Source organism: Manduca sexta, chromosome 3, assembly GCF_014839805.1.
Source record: "Manduca sexta isolate Smith_Timp_Sample1 chromosome 3, JHU_Msex_v1.0, whole genome shotgun sequence".
NCBI classification, from domain to species: Eukaryota; Metazoa; Arthropoda; class Insecta; order Lepidoptera; family Sphingidae; genus Manduca; species Manduca sexta.
The window spans coordinates 6,608,116-6,634,460 of NC_051117.1; the positions used below are offsets into that span (position 1 = coordinate 6,608,116).

The 26,345-nt window shown below is 36.4% G+C and overlaps 2 protein-coding genes across 5 annotated transcripts in view; one reads left to right on the forward strand and one right to left on the reverse strand.

The window, feature by feature from the left end:
- The window catches only part of LOC115453221, a 58,592-nt gene extending 46,936 nt beyond the window's left edge, over positions 1–11,656 (forward strand). The window contains exons 2-7 of one of the 2 annotated variants that reach the window (XM_037438899.1): positions 2,848–2,951; positions 4,579–4,667; positions 5,287–5,417; positions 6,701–6,820; positions 9,111–10,271; positions 10,829–11,656. In XM_037438899.1, the coding sequence (XP_037294796.1) occupies positions 2,881–2,951; positions 4,579–4,667; positions 5,287–5,417; positions 6,701–6,820; positions 9,111–10,271; positions 10,829–10,990 (1,734 nt within the window). In that variant the 5' untranslated portion in view covers positions 2,848–2,880 and the 3' untranslated portion in view covers positions 10,991–11,656. Of the gene's footprint in view, positions 1–2,847; positions 2,952–4,578; positions 4,668–5,284; positions 5,418–6,700; positions 6,821–9,110; positions 10,272–10,828 lie in introns of those variants that run through there. The other variant, XM_030181903.2, reaches the window with a different exon arrangement.
- Positions 11,657–13,205: 1,549 nt separating this feature from the next.
- LOC115453223 (rho GTPase-activating protein 190) overlaps positions 13,206–26,345 on the reverse strand; it is a 43,226-nt gene continuing 30,086 nt past the window's right edge. For all 3 annotated transcript variants that reach the window (XM_037439128.1, XM_037439121.1, XM_037439136.1), the window contains 12 exons: positions 25,722–25,826; positions 25,045–25,135; positions 24,554–24,695; positions 23,654–23,766; positions 23,298–23,389; positions 22,274–22,381; positions 21,776–21,856; positions 20,489–20,624; positions 19,671–19,802; positions 18,996–19,134; positions 18,395–18,602; positions 13,206–18,033 (listed from right to left, as the gene is read on the reverse strand). In XM_037439128.1, the coding sequence (XP_037295025.1) occupies positions 18,404–18,602; positions 18,996–19,134; positions 19,671–19,802; positions 20,489–20,624; positions 21,776–21,856; positions 22,274–22,381; positions 23,298–23,389; positions 23,654–23,766; positions 24,554–24,695; positions 25,045–25,135; positions 25,722–25,826 (1,338 nt within the window). In that variant the 3' untranslated portion in view covers positions 13,206–18,033; positions 18,395–18,403. The remainder of the gene's footprint in view (positions 18,034–18,394; positions 18,603–18,995; positions 19,135–19,670; positions 19,803–20,488; positions 20,625–21,775; positions 21,857–22,273; positions 22,382–23,297; positions 23,390–23,653; positions 23,767–24,553; positions 24,696–25,044; positions 25,136–25,721; positions 25,827–26,345) is intronic.

The following is a 26,345-nucleotide window of genomic DNA, read 5'->3' on the forward strand; positions in this document are numbered from 1 at the left end:
CTAGTTCCTGTCGGTGCCACCTTGCACGTTGACATAGAAAGCCTATTCCACTGTAGAGACACCACGTCTTGTAAAATGACAGGAAAATAATGAGAAAGAATGCTTATAGGAAAAATATTTGACCTGAATTATGGTAGATATTTTATATCCGCCTGGATAGCAACCACCGTAGACAAGGTATTAAAACCCGCCATAATGGCCCACGTAAGTGTTGCGTTCCGGGATCGGCCTGTGTACATCTGGTGCCAACAGGCCAACATAATTTTATCGACTGTCGAGGGGTAATCATCTCTCGTCAGTCGACATTCTATTGGACCCCACTCCACTTACCATCAGGTTCAATGTCACTTTGCCTTTCCTGCGTAAATAAAAAAATTTTCAACCAAAGGTAGAGTAATAATTAGCAGAAACTGTATTATTGTTTAATTGCAAAATATTCTCAATTTAATTCCCTTATAAAAATATAGACTCTGTACTCAAATATCATATTTTGTACGCATGTAACATGTTGCAAGTTGACCAATATTTACTATAAAATCCAATAGGTGACAAATCATGTCAGAAAAGCTCAAAGTATTGCCCAACATAGGAATTGAATATTGGATTCGCAGTCTAGACAATACTATTTTCACAAGAATAAACGTTTTATCCCTAACCTGCTGCCGCTGGATCGAGGAAACGACTTCTTTAATCCTTAAACCATAATTACTCATAAAACATTCATAGAATTGAGGTAAATACGCTTAAAATTCCCAAAAAAATTCAACCCTAAATATCACCCTTTTTTAATCCTTTAAAAAACGTATCGTTTGGTCACCATAGCAACCCTTTATTGCGTTAAGAGATTAGCAAGTCTTAACCAGACATTGCGTAAACAGGCCGGCACGCTGCGTTCGGTATTCGCAGAAACCTCTGAAATAACATACTGATCTCCATAACGCGTTTATGCTTTGACATTTCTTTGAATGGAGTACATTTTATCGTGTCCAGTTATTAAGTGATTGCTTCAAAATTCAAGACAATCTATACATATTATAAATAAAGTCCCCTTTTCTGCCTGTCTGTATGTCATCGATTTTCTCGAAATCTACTGAACGGCTTTTTATGATATTTGGTGTAGAGATAGTTTAAGACCCTGTGAAGATTATAAAGAACTTTCTATCCCGGGAAAATATATAGCGCGTCTTTTATCCCGGAAAGCCCCTTCATGCGAGTGAAACCGTGAGCAAAAGCTGATAGAATATATAATAATTATAAAATCTTTTATGCCATCAAGAGAACAGCAGTTTAGCCATAAACATGGGCATATAACACATATTTAAAACGCCTCTAATTTTTAATATACTTTGTTTGCCTTCATTCGTGTGTATGACAACTGTTTGTGGTCTTTCCGCGCCATTTTTGTTTCTTACCTATACAGTCTTGTTTGAGTCAGTCGGGATATGTGCAACGTGCGGGATAGAGAATAAGGCCCCAGTCTAGCAGATCTACATCTCGTAAATGGAGGAGCTATGAAAAGAACGCGTGTGATGCGAAGTAAGCGTGTTCAGGGGCCTTATTCTCTATCCCGCACGTTATTTTAACAGTGCGTAACAAGCACGTAACACAACGCATCATGTTTAGGATTATAGAAATTTGGCTTACAGAATACCATTCCACGCACATTTCTCGAAGATAACATGACACGGCCGCGTTACGCGTTTACACTTTCATACAGAATAAGGGCCCTGGAGTGGAGACCGTGTCTTGGCAAACATAGTGTGGGACGCCCTCTGGCCAGATGGCGGGACGACTTACCCAAGAGGGCCGGCAGCGACTGGATGGATAAAGCAGCAGACTGGGCTCTGTGGCGTAGCTTAGGAGAGGTCTATGTCCAGCAGTGGACTGCAACGGACTGGTGATGAGAAAAAGAACATTATTTCGAATTCCATCTTCTACATCGTGTTATTCGAATCATATTAATGCGGATTGAACAGATTCGTATTCCCAAAAACTCCCGTTACGATTCCTGCTATCGATGCTTGCAGGAGCAGTGGCGTGAGGGTCTATCTTCCATAAAGAACTCTGACGTTGATCCCAGATCACAGAGTTCAGCAGGTCAACGCATCTTATATTAAATAAATGGCATTAGTTTCGGCCGTGTCAGCAACGCGGCGCGCATGAGCAGCATCGAGGGTACTCAACCGTTAGCATTGCATAATCACATTATAAAAGAAGACGCTGTGTCATTCAGGCGTCTTGTGAATTTTTAAGTTAGTGTTGTACGTATTAAATTAAGAAGTAGGTGTGATATATGTATACGTAATTATAGGTAGTTATAGTATACAGTTTTGTTACTATTTTAGTCCAGAAATCTTGTCTCGTGCGATCTACCATCATCGACAATTTATATTTTTATATCTACATTTTATGTTGACATTTAAAATAAGGGGCAAGTCTATGGTCATATATCGGGCACAATTCTACATTTTCGATACCGCGCTCGAACCCGAGACTTCAGAACGGTTATCGTACTCTAAAACAACCACACCTCCGAGACAGTCTCTTTTAAGTTACAAATAATAATAGGACTCTACTATGGTGACATAGTAGTACTACGTGCGAAGTTCAATACCGCCCTGAGGTCTCAACTTCAATCCCGGATCGGATATAGTGATATTGGGTTTACTCCTTCCTAGAATCTAGAAATTGTATCTGATATGGTAATAGGCTCATACCTATCGTATGATAGGAACACAAAGAATGACCTGGTGCATCTCTGTCTAGCCTTTCGGGGATAAAGGCGTGATGTGCCTTTGAGCTCTACCATTTCAAATTGGTAATATTTTTTTTATTTTCTGTGTGCAGGTTTTAATTGACGCATGGCTCGCGAGCATCAAGATGTCCGGGATGACTGGCGCGAGCATGCTGCGCACGCGGCGCAAGGATGTGAATGTGAAGCCGAACCGCAAGTACGTACACTTACGCAACCTATCAGATCTATAAAATAATCAGCTGCAATCCGAGTCAAACGATTACCAGTTGAAAATTAATAACCAAAAAGATGTCACCTATAAAAGAGTTTAGTCATATATAAGAAAAAAACTGAAAGTAATGTATTTTAAAATTAATTGATAGTAGTGGTTCTTTTTAGAATTAATAACAGTTTTGTAAATATTACTAAAATGTTATTGGTTTTCGAAAGAACTGCGAATGTGATAGTTATTATGGCTCGGAATTTAAGTTGCAGTTCGTTTTATAGATCTCACTTTACGTTTAACATCACAAACAGCACAACGCACCTGTTATTGACAAATGTACTTACAAACAAATAAATTATAAACGTAAGACGCCACATACAATATAACCCTTAATTGTAATCCGTATCCGTACTCCCAAACCAAAGGAAAGACGATTTATAGATTTATACCTTGTCATTTATCAACTGTTTTTACACTGTTGACTTTACGATAAAAAAATCTGAAGCTATTTTTAGACATAAATCTCTAGGGTCAATCTGAAGGTATTCTTTTGAATGAAATTTGAATTTTCCAAATCGGTTCTGAAATTACCGAGTTCTGAGATAATCATTAAAAAAAAATACACGTTGTATTGATAACCTCCTTTTTTTTAAGTCAAGTGAAAGAATAATTCGGTCCAAAAAAGAGCATAAAAAATGTATTTTCCACATCATGAAACTTTCATAAGAGTTCTATATTAGCTAAAAAACATCAGAAACTGAGCCATTTTTCACACTTTTATTGACATAAGTTATATTCGAAGTTTACTCGTAACCGGTGAATTCAATAGCCGTTCCTAACAACCCTCCAGTAAATGACAACAATAAAATCTCCTTCGATAAAAAGGCGCTTTTAGATTGACCAATTGAAACACTATTCGTTTCTAAAATACATATGCGAAGTATTAATTATATACATCAGAGCGGTATACAATATACATTAGAGCGCACAAGCTTATGTGCTCGCTATCCACACCAATTGCACGCCTATACACAGGGGGGCCTTTGACGCGGCTCTATGCACACATTTCTGTGTGTATACCTCACGGTAGCCCATCCACATTGAGCCCTGTGAGGATTCGCAAACATTTCCTAACCTCCCCTCCTCCCACCCTAAGAGGGTCCCTTCTCCTTCCCCCACACTTCCCCAGATATCCCCTCCCAACTTTCCTCCAGGTCCCAGCAGTCGCTCAGCCGGGGGATTCCAGTATCTCATTCGCAGGTATCCCCCGGTGATGACTGCGCGGTCCGATACAAAAACAATATACATATTCCTATATAAAACTTGAAATACGCGTATTCAGCGTTTCTTTCTGGCCATGTATCTTTCAACGCATTGACTACTTCTCTCTCCAGCGACACTTCACCGAAGGTCTAGCTCCTATACCACTTAAAACAATGGCACGCACTCAATCCAAACCGTATTCCAAGTGGCATAAGATTATTTATTCACAGCTGTAAATAAACGTATACTAATTCTCAGGGGCACTGTACATATTGGCTGGAACGTCGGACCTGCTTGCTGCCTGGTAGTATTAAGGGCAAGTTAAGTCCTTTATCTTTGATACTTACGTTTACAGATTGGACCGGAAGTCTTCGCGTGGCATGCTGTACGAGAACGAAGAACTACGTTTGCGTACGATCAACATCAATGCTGAAGTAGAGCGAGGTAAATGTGGAAAACCAAAACATTTAATTCATAGTCTAGAGAGGTTGCCTGAATGAATCAGAAATGTTTTATATGTAGCAGATTGCTTAAATTGTGGCAAATTTATTTCTGATGCATCGAACCTAGAAAGGTTTAAATGTTGCTTGATTGAATCAAAAATGTTTGATATTTAATAGATTGTTTAAATAATTGCAAATCTATTTCTGATGCAACAGTGTAGAACCCAGGCACCATAAAAGATCTAGAGATCCTTAAACTGTATTATTAACGAAAATAGAATAACAGAAACACGTGAAACTAATATCTGAGTGTCATGAATGCTTCCCAGTGGAAATGAGAGCGTTAATAAATATGTGTGGAGTGACTATGAATGATAGAGTGCGGAATACTACGGACATGGATATGTGTGGAGTGACAGAGGATGTAGTTACAAAAATTAAGAAGATAAATCAATATAATTTTAAATGCTAACTACACTTTTAACTCACACTTTTCACTTCATTGTATACTCTATATTTCCTTAATAGAGTTTAGTTTCTAATCTCACACTTAGGCTTAAGTAACTAAATTTTTAAAAAATCACTATCATTGAAAATACTGTAAGTCAATAATTTCGCAGGTCAGTCGGATATAAAGAAACTGAAGCGTGAAAACGAGCAGTTGAAGCGCGAGATATCAGCGCTGCGCTACGAGTACGACCGGCTGGACAGCATGCTGCGCGAGCGCAGGTCCTCGCCGGAGCATTCGGACGTATGTCAATATCTTCATCTTAAAATATAGCTATATAAGTGCTATATATAATATAGCAATTTACCAGTGAAAGAAATATCTTCTTCTTTTTCATTCCACTGATATGTGGTATGTCAATATTATTTTAGAGTTTATAGAGTATATTCAACTGTCATGTTCCTAGAAGCAAAAGTTAAAAGGCCGCCGGGAAAAATTTCTTCCCTTATCAATTCCTCTTCCTTCTTTTTAAGGTCAAAAGTCTAATCCTCTGACGTTGTGGATGTAAAATAAATCATATCTAACAATCATAATCGTATAAGACTTTCACTTGTGATTTCCTATCAACCTTTAAGAAGCTACCCCCACCAATAGTCGATACTGACTTTTAGATAAACGAGAGCATACTATTTAATGTCTTAGTTTGATATTTGAAAATTACTACTGTGTGGAGACCGAGTATAAAGGATCCAGAATCTCTATTCATTAAAGGAAAATTATTATGTAGAAGCTGGCGAATTAATAATGTACAGGAAAAGAGTCTTTAAAATCATTTCCTACATTTTGTAAGGTATAGTCAGTGAACAAAAATATACATTCGTTTTACATTGAATGAATCAGACCGATTATTCTCGATTTCTTTATTGTTTAATTAAAAAAAGATTTTATAATTCTGTGTAAAAGACATTCATTGAAGATCTAAAATCAATATAGAATATAAGATATATTTTTATCTACACGAGGCTTCTTTTTTTCCCAAAATTTCATCATGGATATCCTCAGTTTAACGACATAGATATCACATCTATCCATTGGACAAAAAAACATTCTAAGGCGTATGACACAAAAGTCTATTCTACAATGACCTGCCTTCATCTATATGCCTGAAAATTATTTTGGTTTATGTATTTAGGTGTAACACAATTTTTCCTGAACTCGAACTCCGAGAAATCCATGGGAGGTATATGGGTGGTCCCAAAACTAGCCTAAATCATTTTCCAAAATTCTTAACAAAAGCCCTTTTTGTAGTAGAACCGCTTCAGTGTAACCGTGAGTCTCAGCTAGCGACCCCAGTTTTATCAAATTTACAGATTTGGGAGACCAATGAAGTGATACTTGAAGAAAGTAAGGTGCGGAAGATAATTCTGATTTACTTCACTTAGGTTTTTTTTATTTTATAAATGGTGCATACGGATTTAATTTACATTCTCTACCAGTTGACCTGACGGCTTGCTGCAGAGATATAAGGAATAGGAGGGTAGGAAGTTATGGGTTTGTGCAGTAAATAACACGGTGGCTGTTGGCAGGACAGCGTGTCGATGTGCAGCGCGTGCCCGGAGTGCGCCAGTGTGGACGGGTCGGGGCGTGCAGTCGCCTTCCACGATCTGAGCGTGGTTCCGGAGGAAGCAGAACAAGACGGCAATAAGGTAACCCAAGGCATTTGTTAGATTAGACAACGTTACTCTTTATTATGTGTTGGTTAGATAATGTTTTTTTATTGTATTAGTTTCCACAAGTGGATGTCCTGGTCGCGCCTCTGCATACCCCTTCGGAGATAAATGCGTGATGTGTGTTTGATTTTTTTTTTGTATTAGGGTTTAGATGTTGTTTGCTATCATGCTGAAGAGGTCCATATTTGGTGTTTTCAATTGGGTAATTAGTCTTTGATATAACATGTATGCAAAAGAGGTCCTGGAAAAGTAGCTGAGTCAGGGAGAGGCAAGAACTTTAATGTTAATATTAGCTAGTGTCTGTTATTTATCAGAATACGTAATTGGGCACTGCCAAATTGTTAGCAAATAAGCAAATAGATTAGGCCCTAGAGATGACGGAGATGACTAACCATTCATACTAACTCATTAGCAGGAACGTCAACATTCGAATTTCATCGCCTTTTCGCATCAAGAGATGCTTTAAATTGAGTAGCATAGAAAAACAAAATGTCCGATAACCAATAAATGAATAGCTGTTTAACTCATTTGGACTACCAATTGATCTGGGCCTAGATACGTTTTTCGTATTGAAAATGACTAATTTAAAAATATTTCTTATATTTCACGTTCCTGCCACTAAAACATTTCTACCTAGGCATCACGCTATAGCACTTATCTCCCACAGCACAAAGTCCACTATCTTACAAAACCATTATAACGTACAATTCCAGCTGATTTTGCCTAATGCCCGTTATTGCAATAGACGAATCACTTTCCACAATTCGACATTGAACTACGAGCAGAGAGAAACAAACGATAAAGCCGAACCATCCAATGCCACGTGGCGAAACTTCAAGAAACCAATTGGATTGTTTGACGTATTAATCGGCAGCAGCTTCCGTCAGCCCATAACACGAAAATAGCCCATCAACAATGCTAGGGTAGATTCACATGGTGTAGTGAAGGAATTTGAATATATCATCGATTTACTATTAAGAACGGTATGTTTAGAATATAATTATATTATATGAACAATAAATACATTGGAATTGTCTATAAATGGAATTATGTTGGTATTGAACCCAAATTCTTTAAATGACTGAGATGTGACTATTTCATGTCGTTTTGTTAGGACAAAAACAATTATCTCTTTTAATAGTTACATACGTCACTAAGAGACATTATCGACTCTGTGTACTATCTCTTCTTCAAAAGATAGATAATTATTGTTTACACCATGATTCATGCCACTATTAACACACTTTTACCAAAGGACATTTAAAAGTCAAATATTAAATATTGCAAAACCCAAGGAATTAGTAAACTAAGTTTAAAATTTTTGAAATGGACATTTATATCTAATAAAAATATAGTATATTTTTAGCCTTAACGATTTCATGTGAATGGGGCTTGAAGTCCTCTATATGTATGCAGCCGAAAATCTTTTGGATATTGGTATATGAGTCAAGGGCGGGCACATTTTGATGTGTAAGAAAATATTGTTACACCTAACGTATTTATAAACTCAGTCGTCTTCGTCGCTCGCAGTTTGCCGGACTCGCTGGACATGCGGTGTTTTATTTTTGTTGTGGATTGCAGTGAAGCTCTTTGGTGTTGTGATTTTTTTATTTTTGAGTGATTTTTTATTTTACGTTTACCTATTAATCTATGAAAACATAGTTTTTTCTATAATGATCGGATGGTAAATCGTTAAGTGAAACTGTTTGTTTTAATACTTATCAAATGATTCAATATATCTTTATGCGTAATTAAGGCATATTTTACGCAAAATATAAAGAATTTAGACTGAATATTAAATTTTGAAGCTAATAACGTCGGCTGATTTCTCAAATTTATGTGTAGAGTAACGTTAAATTTGTGACAACTGGTATGACGCTCGTAGTCTAAATATCCACGCCAGACGGCAATGATTTCAACTCGAACTACTTTTAATTGTTTTTTTGCGGAATCTATTTTATCGAAGGTTCAGGAAAGTTAACGTAAAATAGTCTCTTATACGCTATGTAGAATTTATAAAACGTAAAAATTCAAATGAAAAATACTCTTTATCGTATTATTGCGTTTGGTGATTACTGTTAAAATTTCTAATTATACCATTAAGGAAATTATTTGTATGTGATTGTTGGACAAGACATAAACCTTTTTATAACATATTTAGTTCTAATCGCGTAATTTTCATGTTATTACTTTAAATATAACGTAGAATAACAAAAATCAATTACTAACTGAAACCGTAGCTAATTAGTTCTATTAAAAATTCCAGAGCGGCGAAGGATCGACGTGCACATGCGAAGAGTGTCAACAGGAGGCGGCTTTGGCTGAAGAAAATCAGACGATGGCTCACGACGCGAACTATGAGCCCCGACCATGCGTGGAAGACAATGTGCACGAGCGAGTTGTAGATGTATTGGTACATGACGCGCCTTCTGACGTCAGATTCTTCCAGTCAGTCACCACACCACCTTACCACGTCGCCTCACCACCACCACCAGGCTTTGTCATAGCTCCGTACCAAACCCCAAGGTTCCACACTGGTGGGAATGTTGAAGACCTTTTGGGCGATGTCCAAGCAACGCCTACAATACAAACTACCATTATCCAACAGAACTCTGTGTTCATGTGCAATACACGAAGAATAACGCAGAAACAATGCTGCTGCCAAAGACGAGAACCAATCGACCCAGCCACGCCAAATGGAAACGACCAATCAGAACCACCGAAATCATATGTAACGGAAAAAAATATAGAGCTGACGTATGATTATCCAAGATCAACGCCTGTGCCCAGCCCAATACCAAAATCTGGCGAAGATCTAACTACTACGACTGAAGTTGCAAGCACCGTCGTCTTCGTCGAAAGGAGGATACCGGTCAAGCCTAAGAAATTCGATTTCTTCTTCCGATCTCGCTCAGCACCAGTGGGAGAGAACGAAGAACCTATATATGCAACCGTTAACAAACTGCCGAAAAGACTACGACGGATGGAACTAGCAAATTTAGAGAAAGAAGTAGCTTATAGAACAGGTGAGCCAGATTCATCAATACGAACTGACATGACGTTGAAAACTGATTCAGAATCACAAGTGCCTCCACCTGACGACGATACGAGTAGATCTGAAAGGGAGAAATCGACAGCTCCGCAGAGACCGGAGTCACCTAAAGCTAAAAAACGAAAGAGATTCTCATTAACTTTCAAAAAACGGGAAAGGAAAAGAAGAGAGAAGAAGAAGGAAGGAAACAATGGTACAGCGAAAAACGGAGCGCCGAAGAATGGTGCGCCGTTGCAAGGGGAGAGTGATAATGAGAGGCTGATCGAGGGTGAGGTGCAGGAGGTTCCGAAGCCCAAGCACTGCACTCGGCACAGACCGAGGAACACGATGTCGTCATCGAGTTCTGGCCCGCGGTGCAAGCGGGACAGTTACCAGGTAATGAACAACGAGAGGTGCAAACCTATTTAACATTACAATTACATACGTACTAATCAATGGAAATATTCAAGGACATATGACCATCTTGCTTATTGATAATAATACAATAGATATTATGCAACCAACAATCACATACACGGTTCCTAAAATGGATTTCCGGAGTCAGTGCGGGCAGGACGCAATAAAGGACGTTCAAACGCGATTCTAATGTTATTTTGATAGACCACACGTGCTTCTTTCCTAAACAATACTTCCGCAAAAACTCTTGGGTCGTTGTTAGAATTAATAGCATAGATAGTTCTAGCAAGGATTTAGAGATTTATTTTATAAAATTAATTTTGATAGGATATCCATGACCAGAACTCACGTCAGCTGTATGAAATAAAATAATTTAAAAAATTCAATTTCGGCGTAGTCGTCACCGACGTTTCACCTCGAATCCATTTTCACATGAGTTTTTTTTAATAAATATCCGATTAGCAAATGTAATAAATTCTGATTAAAGAATATGAAGAGATTATTCTATATACAACATTTCTTTTCTTTCGTTCCAGGAGATGACGACGTCACATTCAGAGCACGAGCGGACGAACAGCATGTGCTCATCAGTGAACTCGCTCGGCTCGGCGTGCACTCACAAGTCTAGAAAGTTCTCCGAGCCGACTAACGATGCTTCCATTCCTTGGTGCGGTTGCTGGGGTGCAGGGTGTGTGTGACGGTCAACAGTCAGAGCTGATTCTTCAATCATCAGATAAAAGTTATTCGTCAATTATAAATTGAACATAAAAGTGAGACAGGTGATAATTTTTAACTACCAAAAAAAGAGTAAATTTTATGTAGTTACATCAATTACTCCGCGATATTTTCTGCCGATTTTCTTTATTCCTATTTTTAAACCTTTTATTTGATGGTCGAAAAATCGGTCCTAAAAGTGATAAGACTTTGAACTATTGTGATAACGTTACATTGGTGTTGTAATATTATATTCACGATAGACTCTACAATGTAGAGCATCCACACAAATCCTATATTCAGTAATAATGTCAGCTCTATATTACGTACTGTCCCACTGCTGGGCACGGGCCTCCTCTACTACTGAGAAGGATTAGGCCTTAGTCAACCACGCTGACCTAGTGCAGATTGGCAGACTTCACACATCCTCAAAATTCTTATAGAGAACATCCCAGGTGAGCAGGTTTCCTCACGATGTTTATTTTCACCGTCAAAGCAAGGGATAATTCACAAAGAATACAATTTTGAGAAAAGTTAGAGGTATGTGTCATTGGGATTTGAACCTGCGGACATCCGTCTCGACAATCAGTTCCACACACAACTTTCGCCGCTTCTCTTTAATACCTGCAGAATACTCTAACTTCGTAAAACAATACCTGTATTTTAAAATAACAAAGTCCACTGGAAATACTCAGATATAATAAATGTATTTAGTAGTATATAAAATAGTTTTCTGTCTATGCCTGTAAACTAGTAAAATACTGCTTATGAAACACGATTGATTAATAAATTAGATTATTCTGTGGATGCACAACTCATTCAAACCGTAGATCAATTTTATATTGTAAACAGTGACGATTTTGGGTTATAGTAATAAAAAAATATGAATAAAAAACACAGAGAAGAAAGTACGAATCTTGGGGGTCAAAACATATATATTCGGATTTCTGATGCAAATATTTAATTTTGAAATATTTTTTATAATGATTATCTCTGGTTGTGTTGTACTTTACTATCAAATATTTACCATGAAATTAAAATAATTCTTTACGTTTTTGACTAAAGCCAAACCAATAATATTTCCCTAGTCAAGTGTCTCTCACATATTGCAATACCAAAAAAAATATGTATTTATTCATTGTAAAATATCATATACTGCTTTATTTATATAAAAGTTCAATTTATTTATTCACCAATAGATTATTTTGTAAGCTTGCACATCCAGGATGGAATACTGGGGGGTCAGTATATTTAATAAAATAAAAAATGGTAATTATGACCCACAGTTTAATCTTGGGTACGTACCTGTTATCACTATTTTTATGTAGCCAATTTAGAGTACATAATAAATGTAAATATTTTAGAGTATTTTTTGTTTTTATTTTTTTACCTTGCAGTGACTATTTAGTAACGGTAGAATAGATGATATCAAATGTGGATCAGTTATGTCGGCCTGGTTTGTAACTTTTTAGGGGGAGGGGCGTACAGGAAAACGTTACGGGGCGTTACATGGGGGGGGGGGGTCTCAAAAATCTTCAAAAATTGCGTTACGTAATACGTGAATGGCCCCTAATTCCAGTAATCATAATAACCTGAGTAATCAAGGTCTAAGAATGCACGTTAGCTTATCGTGTTCCTTTTGTTAACATATCTTCAACTTTAATGACGAATGAATGTATTTAGAAAACAAATTCGTTTTTTTCTTTTGTTAACAAATATCTTCAACTCTAATGACTGTAGTATTTAGAAAACAAATAATGTGAGCCTACATAGAGATATTGCATGGTGTAAATAAATAAAGTACTATAGCCATCACACTTACGTATAAGCGTGAATACGTGCGCAGTCTGCAACTTGTGAAGAATTTGACGCTTTGATATCTTTCGACTCTACGCTCCTATGATAATCTTTGAGGTAACAAATCTTACTTCAAAAATCAACGTAAGTAAATAGACTGATAAGAGGACGTAGTCGTATTGCTGGCACGACCTCAGCTTTGAAGTCTCTGGTCAGGCAAAATGATGTGTTCTATTTAGTATTAGCTCAATCTAGAATGTGTCCGATGTGGCCCGCCTCGCACCCTATCACATCATGGGATGGGGGAAATGTGCCCTGGTTGCACCTCTGCCTACCCTTTCAAATATAACAGGCGTGGGTGTGTGTATAATTAAACGTTAGGTGTAAAATAAAAACTCCAAATCATTACATAGATGGTTATTTATTATAAAATATGACACATTCCTTTGAACTGTGTTTTACATTAATTGAGACGCATAGCAAAATTGTTTTGCCGGCCGGAGCGCCGTCGGGTGCCTGCATTCTTAATTATCACAACATTGATCACTCTACTAATTACACGGCGCGGTCTGAACGAGCGGTTTCATAAGCGTAGCGACTTCATAAGAATAGCGTTTTCATACGAATGCGCGTTTCATAATTTTATTATACATTTGATTAGTTCGTTTTTAATAAAAATCCTTTGTAAAACTTAATTTCTTGAGAAATATATCAATTGGCTACCTGTGAAGTCTATGTCGATTCTAAGTCTTCAAAAACTAAACTTATAATAAATAAACAATTTCTAATATTCCATTTTGTTATTTGATTGTTTCATTAATGAATCAAATTCAATACATTTTCTTGTCTGTATCTGATTTTAGACTAGGTTTTGCCTTCTAGCATATTCATGCCTATTAAGAAATTCAAAATTTTTGGAAACCCTTGAAATCATTGTTTTTTCCAAAAAATATATGGAAAATCTCTCGAACATAATCTCAAAAGATCTTTTTAAAACGTCCTAGGGCCTTAATCTCTGTCAGTGTAATCTCGTAACACAACCGTATTACCTTCGTAAAATTACCATGGAATGGGATTCTATATGCCGAAAAACGATGTGATTCGATGCTTATAACACACTGTAATACCGTGTGACAAAGAATACCCATAATGATATTTGAAATTAGCTCGAGTATTAGTCAAATCGTTGGCTCAAAGAAACCATTACTTTCATACTTTTGTAATGACGGATCATCTCTTAACGACTTAATTTTCATAAATTGAAAGGCGAATAAATTTAATTATTCAAAATGTACCTTATGCCTTAAGTCATAAGACATTTGGGTAGTTTATTTTATGCAGACCGCGCCCTTAAACACCATCCGACATAACACCTTACGATAAAGGCAAAAATACGCGAACACTCAATAACAGATCACGTTTACTAAGCACTCACGACACCCCGATATCTAACAACAAGGTACAGCCGACGGCAACAAACGGCGCCCCGCCCGGCCAAGCGTACACCGATCCTACTTTAGAACATTCGAGAACCTACAAGAAAGAATTTCGAATGAGAAACATAAAAAAAAAATTAACGCAACGTTTCGAAAAATACAATTTTTAGGAATCACCGAAATCACCGCACGTTTCCAACACAAATGGCACATCGATTAAGTAAAACGAGAATATAATGTGCATAGAAAAAAATAATTATTACAAAAAAAAAAACACTCGACAAAAATTATATTGCATACAGTAACAAAAATATGGCTTTAAAACTCTTCGATAAAAAATATATCAATAAATAAATTAGGTAAAGCGAAATAAATGAATTAATGTACAATATTTACATCGAATATGTATATAGAAATTGCATTTTCGAAAAACATTAGGGGAAGGTATTTGGACTAAAATAATAATTACACACACCCGTGAGATCGACAAGAAAAGCGAATATTAATAGAAAAATAAAATTGAAACACAGGTAGGCTCTATGTCTTTTTCGATTCATAGTAAAATATAAAAAATTCCATCACATCATTCCCCTAATGGACTTGATATTTGCATCCCTTTCACGCACGCACGCCGGCGGTACAAGCGGAGCGGTTGCGTGAAAGGGACAATGATATAATGACATTATCATATCGATAAAAACTTAATAAATACCTTACAGCCTACGCTTAATGGAAACACCTAATATATTAAATATACTTATTAAATAGTTACACAGATTTCATTACTTGCAATGCTTACACATAGAGAAACTCGCGTTCTGCTAATATCGTGTGAAATAATGGAAATATCGGTGATAACAGGATCGTTACATTGCACGTTTTTTGGCAACAAAAATAAAGCACTACAATGTACTTATACTCACGATAATAATTATAACTACTATGTTAAAATAATAAATATAAAAAATATAAACGTGCTATATTCGCCTCGGCTTCTTGTTAATTCATATTATATTTTATACCAGCCCCTGCCCTCGCAAATCTACGCTTAGCGTGATTTTCAAAAGTCGATAAAAATCCATACAGAAATACCCCAAGTGATAAAAAAAAGCGAACATTCCTTGAAATTATAGTCGTTTTACGACTAACTACGTTCCTTTTAGCTAAGAATTAAGCAGAAAGTTATCAATTATGCAGAAGGCCTTATGTTAATGGACTTTAAGATTTTATTCAAAAATATAAAAAAAAGAAATATAGAAATTATGACTACTTGAAAATATGCAGAACTATAGATTATAGAAACAAGTCGGGATATTTCTGCCTTATCGATCATTAATTCGAACTTTTCCCAACCTTTAGAAGTATAGCCGAGGGAAACAATCAATTTGGTTAATAAATCATAGCGTCTAATTAAGAAAATTGTGATAGAAATTATAATATTACATACACGCTACATCAGTCTACCCATAAACACTTAAATATACAAAATAGGCCATTGGTAATGTCATTCGGTTACTTTCATTTGATTTATTTAAAAATAATTAAGTTTTACCAATTTGGCTCACCGGGATATTGTTTAACATATTTATTATCATTAGAAATTACGTAAAATATACATTGTTCTACTGCAACTTTACCTTTGAAATAAATGATAATCAATTTTAAATTTTAATAATAGATTATTCCTTCCGAAATAATAATAATGAATTTTATTTAGCTTGTAAGCTTTGAGTCCAATATCTTGTATAAATACTATGAGCCAAGCCACATCATTATAGCAACGAATTTTACGTACTAATATAAAAATTAATCTAATAAGCTGATATCAAGTGAAAGTAACCGAATCAGATTGGAGTCATATTTGCGTGCGTATTTGGATCAACGAAGCGTCAAAACGATGATTCGAACCGAGGAACTAAACGTGTAATCAGTCTCCAGTGCAAAACATGCCATTATATTGTTGGATGACAATCGATATCGGTCATCGATACATCGATAGTAATGTGAGCACATCGATTAATAAGTAATTATGAAAATACATTTATATAGCTGTCGCTAACTTTAAAGTAAGGAGGTAATACATAGACAAAATTATCGACTATCCATAAGACTATATTCGATAAATATGCCTTATTATTGAGCTGCACTATTCGGCAAAAAAAAATTAACACTCCAAACACTATAAAAAATTTACAGTGAACTATAAAAATAAAAGTTTGGACTAACTAAATGTCTACCAGTAACTTTTAACTCATCACCGATTTCGACTGTCATCAAAAATACCAAACCACAGTTAACATACACAAATTGTTAGCACAAAATCATAAGATCAAACGGCAAGATCAACATCTAAACACTAACCGTGACGGAACAAAATATAAAACAATTTACACATCGCAATTATTTAATAATAAATACATTAAAAACGCACGCAAGCATTTCATAACATCAAACTCTTAACTATTAGTCGACTTGAAACGGATTGTTGTCTCTTTCAATCCACACTTGAAAATACAGGACAGCATATTTCGATGTTATAATCGTATATGGAATGTCAATTTGAGACTTAATTATCTAATGTGATATGACGAGATTGAAAGTGAATGCGTGAACAAAAAATGTAGAGCATTATTAACAAATATATATATGTCTGGATGAATTTGAAATATATGCTCTATGTCTTTATAGTTAAGGACTTTTTAACAATGTAATTGCTGTGTAAGACAGTTGTATCCTTAAGCATTTGGTATTAAATTCTTGTATAGTAATATTTGTCAAATGAGGCGATATAATAAGCCCAACTAAATATAAATAGTAGATATATAGCCTACGCTTTGTTTGCAAACTAAAGAAATTAGTTTCATAACTCTTTGTATAAAAGATAAGAAGCATTGAAATGTTGTGGAAAAAATCCACTTTCATTCTCTTCCCGCTCCAAGCCGACCGATCGATTCACACAAATCGTTTCAACCGATGATTACACGTACATCACTATTTTAAACATTATTATTAACAATTATTTCATAATTACTTTCGACTGAACGGAATGTGCTCTTTACGTGGTGTTGCCAATAATTTGATTAATACAAATATAAACGTTATCGTCATATACCCGATAATACTTAATTTTAAAAACCTTTTGTTGCTTCCGTTTTTTTTTTTGTGCACGAATTTCCAACCTTAACCCTATTACAAATGCGATACAACTTCAAATGGCAATTTCAAATCGATTATATAAATACGATCACTCGTAATCGATTGAAAACCACTAATTTCAATAAACACCTAGATAAATACTGACTCAAAATTTAGAACATTGAATAAATAAAAAATAAAAAAATACAAAAAAAATACATTAATTAAAAAAAAATAAAAGCTTTGAAAAACATCAAAATGCAAGCATTCCGTAACAATAGCGTTACACTAAGCATATTGATATGAAAAACGCATGTAAAAATAAAAGTCGTCCGTCACAAACGTTACCGAAATATCGACAATGTATTTTTATATTAAAAACCCTACATTAAACAACAATAGCTTGCCGATAGTTGGCGACGAAGATGAAACGAAACTTGTGCGTTTATCGACAAATATCGTTAGTTTTATCGAGTGTCGATAGTTTGGCGCGGTGGATAATAGTGAGGGGACACGCCGAGCTATCGCGCGAGTCGATGTGGGCAAGGTGACGTGTCGTGTGAGCTCAGTGGCGTCGGGACGCGGGCGCCACGTCGTGACGTCACTAATAGCTGACGTCAAACGTCGTTCATCACGAATGCAACCTGCATTGTGGGTTCCTGCAATAAAAACACATTTCATTTTCCACTTCTTGTTTTGTAGACGGTAGCCAAGGGTGATAGGAATGAAGCATGCTGTATGTGATTTAAATTAAGAAGGTTTTAAAATACCGGGACTTTTACAAAATAAATTACTGGAATAAAGTATAAAAATGCAAAAAAATGTACATGATCGTGAAAAAAACAAGTCTGAGAATTTTACATAAAATATTACCTCAAAACCCGCCAAGTCAATTATTTCCCAAAAGAAAACATTAATAACAACCAAATAAACCCTCTCAAATCGCAAATTCGCCTCTGCTTCACCCATTAAAAAAACAAACAAAATAAAAAAACAAAAAAATGCCTATGTAATACATACACACTGCCCTCACACCATGACAAACGCCTCCTGGCCGCGGAAGAGGAACGGATGCTGGTCGATCATCGTCTGAACGATGTCCTCGAGGTACGGCCGCGTCATCTCGAACCGGCCCATGTCAGAGAACTGGACCGGCAGAAGCGTCGGCCACCAGCATATCGCCAGGTTCTTGCTGTCCATTGAGTTCAATTTTGAGTTGTCCGCCACTCTGTACAAAAAAAAGAAGATAATTAATAAAGTAACCCTCTTTTTAAACTTTGCAAACGTTGACGATCCTGTTATAATAATAATGTCTGAAAATTGATACTAGACTACTTATCGATAAATTTAAATACATTTTAAATCAAAATCGATAAAATGATATCACTAGTAAGCTAACGTTCGTTGAATCAGCGAGGATTGCCTTCATCGCAATAACGGGAATTTCTTCATAATAAATCCATATTTATAATAATAATCATTGATAGACGGATTCTACTTGTTGTATATGTTCAATGGTGTGTAGATTGCGTGTGGTGTGATGTGGTGTGATGTGGTGTGATGTGGTGTGGTGGTGTGGTGGTGTGGTGGTGTGGTGGTGTGGTGGTGGCGGTGCGGTTACCGCGCGAAGTGGTGCAGCAGGTAGTCGAGCGTGGTGCGCGCGAGCGGCGTGAGCGCGGTGTGCAGCAGCGCGCGCAGCGCCAGCAGCCGCCAGCTGCGGTCCTTCAGCTCCACGCCGCCCGCGATGCAGCCGCGCATCGCTACACAATAATCACAATTACAACTGGTTGTGTCACATACTTGATGAACACCAGTGGCGAATGGGGAAATTTTTCAAAAGGTAATTCGAGGCCTAAAAATATTTCCTTAGTTACCATATTTAACAGAAAACAAAAACTATTACAAACATAAGTATATCTAAAAGGGGAAGTCAATAGGAATCTGATTGTATGAAACCTTCTCCACTGATGAACACACTATCACTATTAAATGTCGACATTCCCTTTGGTATGCTACCGATAAAAAAGCGAGATATGCAATAAATTTTTAACGGGACACTATTAAAAAGATCCCGAGATATAATTTATGGTTACCTTTCCTCCTAAATCTTTATCATAAAATAAACAATTATCATTTATAAAATAAATTAATTTATATTCCATCATCTCAACTTTTGAAATCATCGAAAATAAATCTGAAATACGGGGATATATTTCCTTTATTTAACTCAAGAATATAGATTAAATTAATTAACAAACCATGTCTTCGTAAGAAAAATAAATAGGTTCCAACTTACTGGCGATATCTTCCAGCTGTGCCATACTAGCCTCGTCGAGCAGTGGTGGCAGTTTCTTAGAGAAGAAGTCTTTGAGCGCGGTCGCCACCGCGTTCACTGGGATGTCTAGCGAGTCTAAATCTATGTTAGGATCTGTGAAGTTTCAAATAAATGTTATTTTTCTAATCACTCTTTACATACATGATCTCTAATTATTTTTGTTATTACAATAAAATGCAAAAATAACTCAAAACAAAAACTACTGATGGCCTTTAATTCAAAGTTTTTATGGATTCTTTAACACCATTGTATCGCTAAAGTTGTTTAAAACTTCATTAAAAAAAAAAAACATTCTAAACAGCTTGTAACCTTTGAACAATATTGATTACAGTTTCCATTTCTCGATTTTATTGATTAGATGATTGTAGACTTTTCTAAATACATCATAAGATTTATTTTTATTGAGAATATTGATATATGGCCCTTTTACCGGTACATTTACCATTTTAATAGCATCATCGTTATATATATATATATATATATATATATATATATACTACGTACTAGATCTGTCGTTCAGAACACTCACTGTGTTAAATTGGAGTGTACTGCAATTGGATATTGGTTGCGATTTTATTTATACTCTATTTAAAGCGCTTTAGCACAGCATTTTTATAAAGTTTTGTTAGAAGACAATTGATGATTTAGCGCTGCAGCGATTTTTAGTTCTAACTCCATATTTTGAACCCAGTTTATATGAACATTCGTGTCTATAGAATAAACATCAATGAACAGCATAGAATATTTGTAGTTACAATAATAAATATCTAAGTGAAGACCTTCATAGAACTTGTTGAAGAGCATGTCGACGTGCGCGCGGTTGCCGGGCACGCGGTACAGCCCCTCCGAGCCGAGGCCCTCGCGCTCGATGAACTCCACGCACTTCTCCACGAACAGCGGCACGCCGTGGGCGCCCTGCGACACGCACGCCATCACAACAACAACGTTTAGTACCAATAAAAACAGCGTACATAACTATATCTGACTTCAAGACACTGTGAGCTCATTATGAGTAGATCGGACCACCAAAAGCTAAAATTTTAAAAGTTGTATTATTTTAAAATGTAAGTAGATATTGTAACTTTGACTTTGCGGATGATCAACTTGTCAGTCCAAACCCATGACCACGAAAGCTGCAGTCTTCGAAACGTCAGGAGGAAATATAGTATTAAAATCGCGTTAAAATCCGAAAAACAGTTTAATTTTAATATATCTAAAAAGGAAACTGGTGAAAATTACTGGTCGCAGGTCTTCCATATGTGACAGTACGCCTAGGTAGGTACTACCAAAATGTCTAATTCTGCCAAGCAGCAGTGTATAGTCACCGTTGTGTTCCGGTTCGAAGGACATTGTACTGGACATAATAAGACTGAACAACTCATTTCTCAGGATGGCGAGCGCAGTGGAATAGTCTCTAAAGTTAATAATATAAAAAAAGGAAAAGAATCCCTCATACTTTCTTTAATTTTATTTCTTGACAGGTTCCTATACCTGGTTCCTGGAACTTGTGGAACTTAAGGAACTTATCGAAAAGGAGATATATTTTTTTCCAACTTCCCACGCGATTATCGACATCATAATATATCATCCAATATAGTTAACTTCATTAATATTACAAACATAATTATTTAAATAACTGGAACCTGTACCAATGGAACTTGTAGAACTTATATTAATTATGGAAAAGTACATATTGTTTTCTCCTACTTTCCACGCAAGTATCGACATCATAATATACAATCAATTAAGGTAGTAAACTTTATTAATATTATAAACATAATCATTTAAATAATTTTAAACACACATGCTCACACCTTTTGTCCCCGAAGCAGTAGGCAAAAACGCAATATATGTACACTCACTTTTCGCCGTGTGCGTTTCTCACCATGATATGATAAAGGGCAAGCCTATATCGCCATCTTGTATAAAAACCTAATATCACTTTGCCGGACCCGGGGTTTGACCCCGAGACCTCAGTACTGCAGTTGTCTTGTAATACAACTACGCCACTGAGAGAGTCAAAGTAATTGTATTCTAAATAAATATATAAGATAATGATACATCACCTGAGGTCCCCAGTTTGTATGCGACGTCGTGTTCGGCAACTGCGCCGAGTTCTTTTTGGAATCTTTGCTTTTGGAAAACTCCTGCAAATATTTTTTTTTCTGTTAATAACACTAACTAAAAAGCAAGTTGTTTTATTGGGTTGTAATAAGATATAAATACAATACACATCACGCATTTATACCTCAAAGAATAAGCAGAAGTGCAACCAGGACACCACTTTTCGCCAAGTGTACTGTCCCATGATGTGATAGGGGGGTGAACCTATCGATATATCGGACACAAATTCCAGTCTACGAGCCAATGCGGAACAGAAAAATTTAATAAAAAAAATTAAAGATAAAAATCAAAAAGTTATAAATATTACACGAATGTTGTAGCACAATTTTATATTATGTTTTGTTTTTTGCCGCTATTATGTCTATATGCATATATCGATTCTATATAACTTAATACAAGTGCCCTACTCCCACAATAATCTCCCACTAAACTCTATTTACCTTATGCCTCCTGTCGTGCTTGCTGAAGGGATGCTGCCGACGGCGCGTGTCGGCGGCGCTGGACGACGAGTTGTCTTGCGCTGACGATGGATACTCGCCCGATAGCATCTGCACAATGTATTGCACGAATGAATGACTAGCACTTTTAACCCATTTACCAGCGGAATGTTTGCCGGCAAACATGACAGCTACATGACATTACGCGTGTCACGGGAATATAACCTTATTATATACTACATAATAAGCTTATTTTTATTGTAACTGTATATCGTAATGTCATGTAACTGTCATGTTTGCCGGCAAACATACCGATGCCAAATGAGTTAAGATGATTAGTAAATTGTTCTCTGTATTTTTTTAGTCTTTGCATCATCTAACGGTTGACTGGTAAGAAACGTCTTCGGTATTAAATTCACCTTTTTAGGTTTTGTATATAAAGTGTAATAATTAAATGAGCTAGTGGAAATAGAGCCAAATTCTATTTTACTAGAGAAGTTATTGTTTGAACATGATTATCTTTGATGAACCGATAATTTTAATAAACGGCAAACTAAGCCCACTTCACCTGATAGTAAGTGAAGTGAAGTCCAAATAGAGGCGTTTGACCACCCCTGACTAGTAGACACAATCATACCGGCCTGTTTGGATATATACATAGGCTGACCAACGAAACGCGACGAAATGTGAAAATTTCTTCCCTAATAATTACATTATCCCTGAAAGCCCTATTTATCAGTACAGTAACTGACATCCTGGAACAGGCATTAACACTACCGGAACTGTGAGCAACCCTATAGGCCATTTCACCCAAAATACGCGCCCCAACTCCTTTTGAGCGGGGGGTCGCAGGGGGTCGCGGTGTAAAGGAACTGAACCAAATCTCAACCTGGACGCTGTCCAACGTAGTGTGCGTGTGCACTTAACTGCTCACGCACACTATGAGCATTAAAGGATAATAATGGGACGTGTCTTCGTGAATGAAATGATCAATAGTGATAGAAATAAACTTGTGATAAAAACTGACCTTATGCGTAGGCTCGTGGTGCGGCGGCGGTGGCAGAGGTCGCGGCCTCCGGGACTCGCCGTCGGAACTGCCCTCACTGGACTCACTTGCCGCTGTTCGTGAACAACCGATGTAAACAATTAATAAAAATATTGCAATATTCCTCGCAATGGGTGAATTTTTTCACAAGACGTTGCAAATCTATTAAACAAGAAGCGTCAAAGTGTGCATATCTTCGGACACAACTGGCGATAACATCCCATTTTAGAGTCAACATACTTATTTTTTTATTTTTAATGTGCATATTATAGTATTCCTTCTAGTACTATTGGATTATATCCATGCAATTAACGTAATAAATCAGAAAACATTGTTACCTTTGTCCTCTTGCGTTCTCGCTCTGTATCCAGTGGGTAGCTCCGGTGGTCCGACGAACATTCCCAGTTTTGGCACTCTGGGACTCTGAACTGCTACTAAGTTGCCTAACGACCTGTACAAAAAAAATATCGTAGAGTATATTGACTTTTTTGTAATTTCCATTTTGGTCCTTCGAGCCGGAAAATGAGATCATTTTCATCTATATATCTTAATCTATATAAAGTTGCATTAAACGTAAACTGATTTGGATTAAAAATTGGTGGGGGGGTTGCTTAGAACCAGGAGACGGACATAGGAAACTTTTTACTATTATATAAAGCTGAAGAGTTTGTTTGTTTGAACGCGCTAATCCCTGGAATTACTGGTTTAAACTGAAAAAATATTTTAGTGTTGGATAGCTCACATATCGAGGAAGGCTATATATCTCCACGACATGATCAAAAGGAGCAGAGCAGTCATGAAAACTGTTGCAAAAACGGAGAAAATTTATAACTTTTGAGAGATTATAACGGAACACTTTATCCCGAAAAACTATACCACGCGGGCGGAGCCGCGGGCAAAATCTAGTATATATTAAAAAGAAGCCATAAAAATCATTTTTATCAGTATTTCTTAGCGTTCACTGGTTAAATTGACGTTAAGGTAGATAAATAGTAAAACAGGATAAAATAGGGCGTTTAACTGAATAAAGACTCTTATTGGCTTACTATTACAAGGTTTTATGTTATTATGTTTCATCACTAATTGAATTATATATGTCACATAATCCTTCCAATAATCCCGAAAGATAAAGTGGAAACCATGACTTATTGTCTTTCAAATTTTTACCAACATGAAATTTAAAATCTATTTTTCAACATGAGTAATAATGAACATAAGTGCTTGTAGTAGTGAGCTACCGTTTCTTGTAGTGTCGGGGCGCGTGGTGCGGGTGCCGGCGGCGCGGGGCGCGCGCGCCTGCGCCGGCGCCGCCCGCGCTGGCCGCCGCGCCCGCGCCGCCCGACGCCTCGCTCGACCCAGAACTGTCAGTCTCCGAGAAGGCTACGAACAAATTTAACATTACATTTTTATTTATATAAAACGTTTCTTTTATAATAGTAACACACTCACACCTTTTATCACCTTAGGGATAGGCAGAAACACCCACGTGTACTCCGTGTATTCCATCCCATGATCTGATGGGAGCAAGCCTGTCACCGTATCAGGCATAAATTCCAAACCCCGGGCTAATACTAGGAAGAAAAACCCAATATCACTGCCCGACCCGGGTATCGAACCCAAGACATCAGCAATGCAAGGCAGTCGTACATAACACACATGATTTTATATATAAGCTCTACAAATAAATAACACTGGTCCAAAAAGTCATGACATATCGAGTATAACTCACATGGTTGATGTAGGGGCGTCTTCTCGTGTCTTCTATGCCTCCTGAGCCTGGTCATCGAAGGCGCTTCCATGTACTCGTTGGTTTCTTTAATCTGTAAATTGGAAACATTGACGTATATTCTATAGACACGAATGTTCATATAAACTATTTGCTCAAAATCTTAACCAAAATATCACTGTTATAACCTATTTATTCACTTAAACAACAAATAATTTTACTAATTTGACTTCTTCAAATCTAGGTTTACACTTAAACTCGAGTTCTTATATTATGAGCGCCACTCCATACACAACCAGAAGCTGTCAATATGGACCATAATAAAATCAGTTTGAATGGATATCAGTTCAAATCAGTTGTACACAGTGAATGTTCGGAACGCCAAATCTAGTACGTAGTACATATTATATCAATGATTGGAAACATGTCTTACTTTAGTACTTCTTGAAACAAGCATGGAACATCTCTTCAAAATCGTTTATACACCTAAATCACCTATCGATATATTTGTTCTATAAATCGATTAATTTTACCCAAGCATACTACACATGCGGTCAAGCTCGACAAAATGATAGAAGTTATAAACAAAATATAAATAAAAAAAAAAAAAAAAAACAGAAATATGTCCCAAGTAGAATCTCTTATCGATATTTTTTTAACTATAAATCGATTTATTTTACCTGAGCGTATTGCACGTCCAGTTCAGTTTCGGAGCTGACTCCCGAAGGATGGTGATGGTGACCACTCTGCTGGCTACTCGAGTGTGACCAGCCGGACCGCTGAGACTGTGGAACATAATAACTATTACCACAATTTTTTTTTTACATATGTTATTAAACTAAAAATTCCACACTGAAAATAGTTACAAATTATTAAAATATCAACTATGGAAATAAAAGAATCATGTTGAAAAATGATGAAATGTTCAATAAAACGCAATTTTTTGCAGAAAAATAAAATATACTTCAATTGACAAGACCCTGAAAAACCATCACCTGTTTTACAAAATATACTTGAACAGAACACACATACTAATAGGTTTTATCAACAAAGAAGCTTAAACATATTATCATACATTTTACATTTTCTCATTAACAAAAAAAAATCTATTGTGATACAATGTAAGACATATAAAAATTGTCAAAATTTATATTATAATCAGTTACCCCCTTATTCGTAGACGTTTTTTATCTAAAGACGGAGTAAGGACCGAGTGCCGATGGGCACTGAGAAACAGACATAGGGCCGTTGTAATTGGCAAATATAGAGATACAACAATATGAGCCAATCACAACAGCCCTATG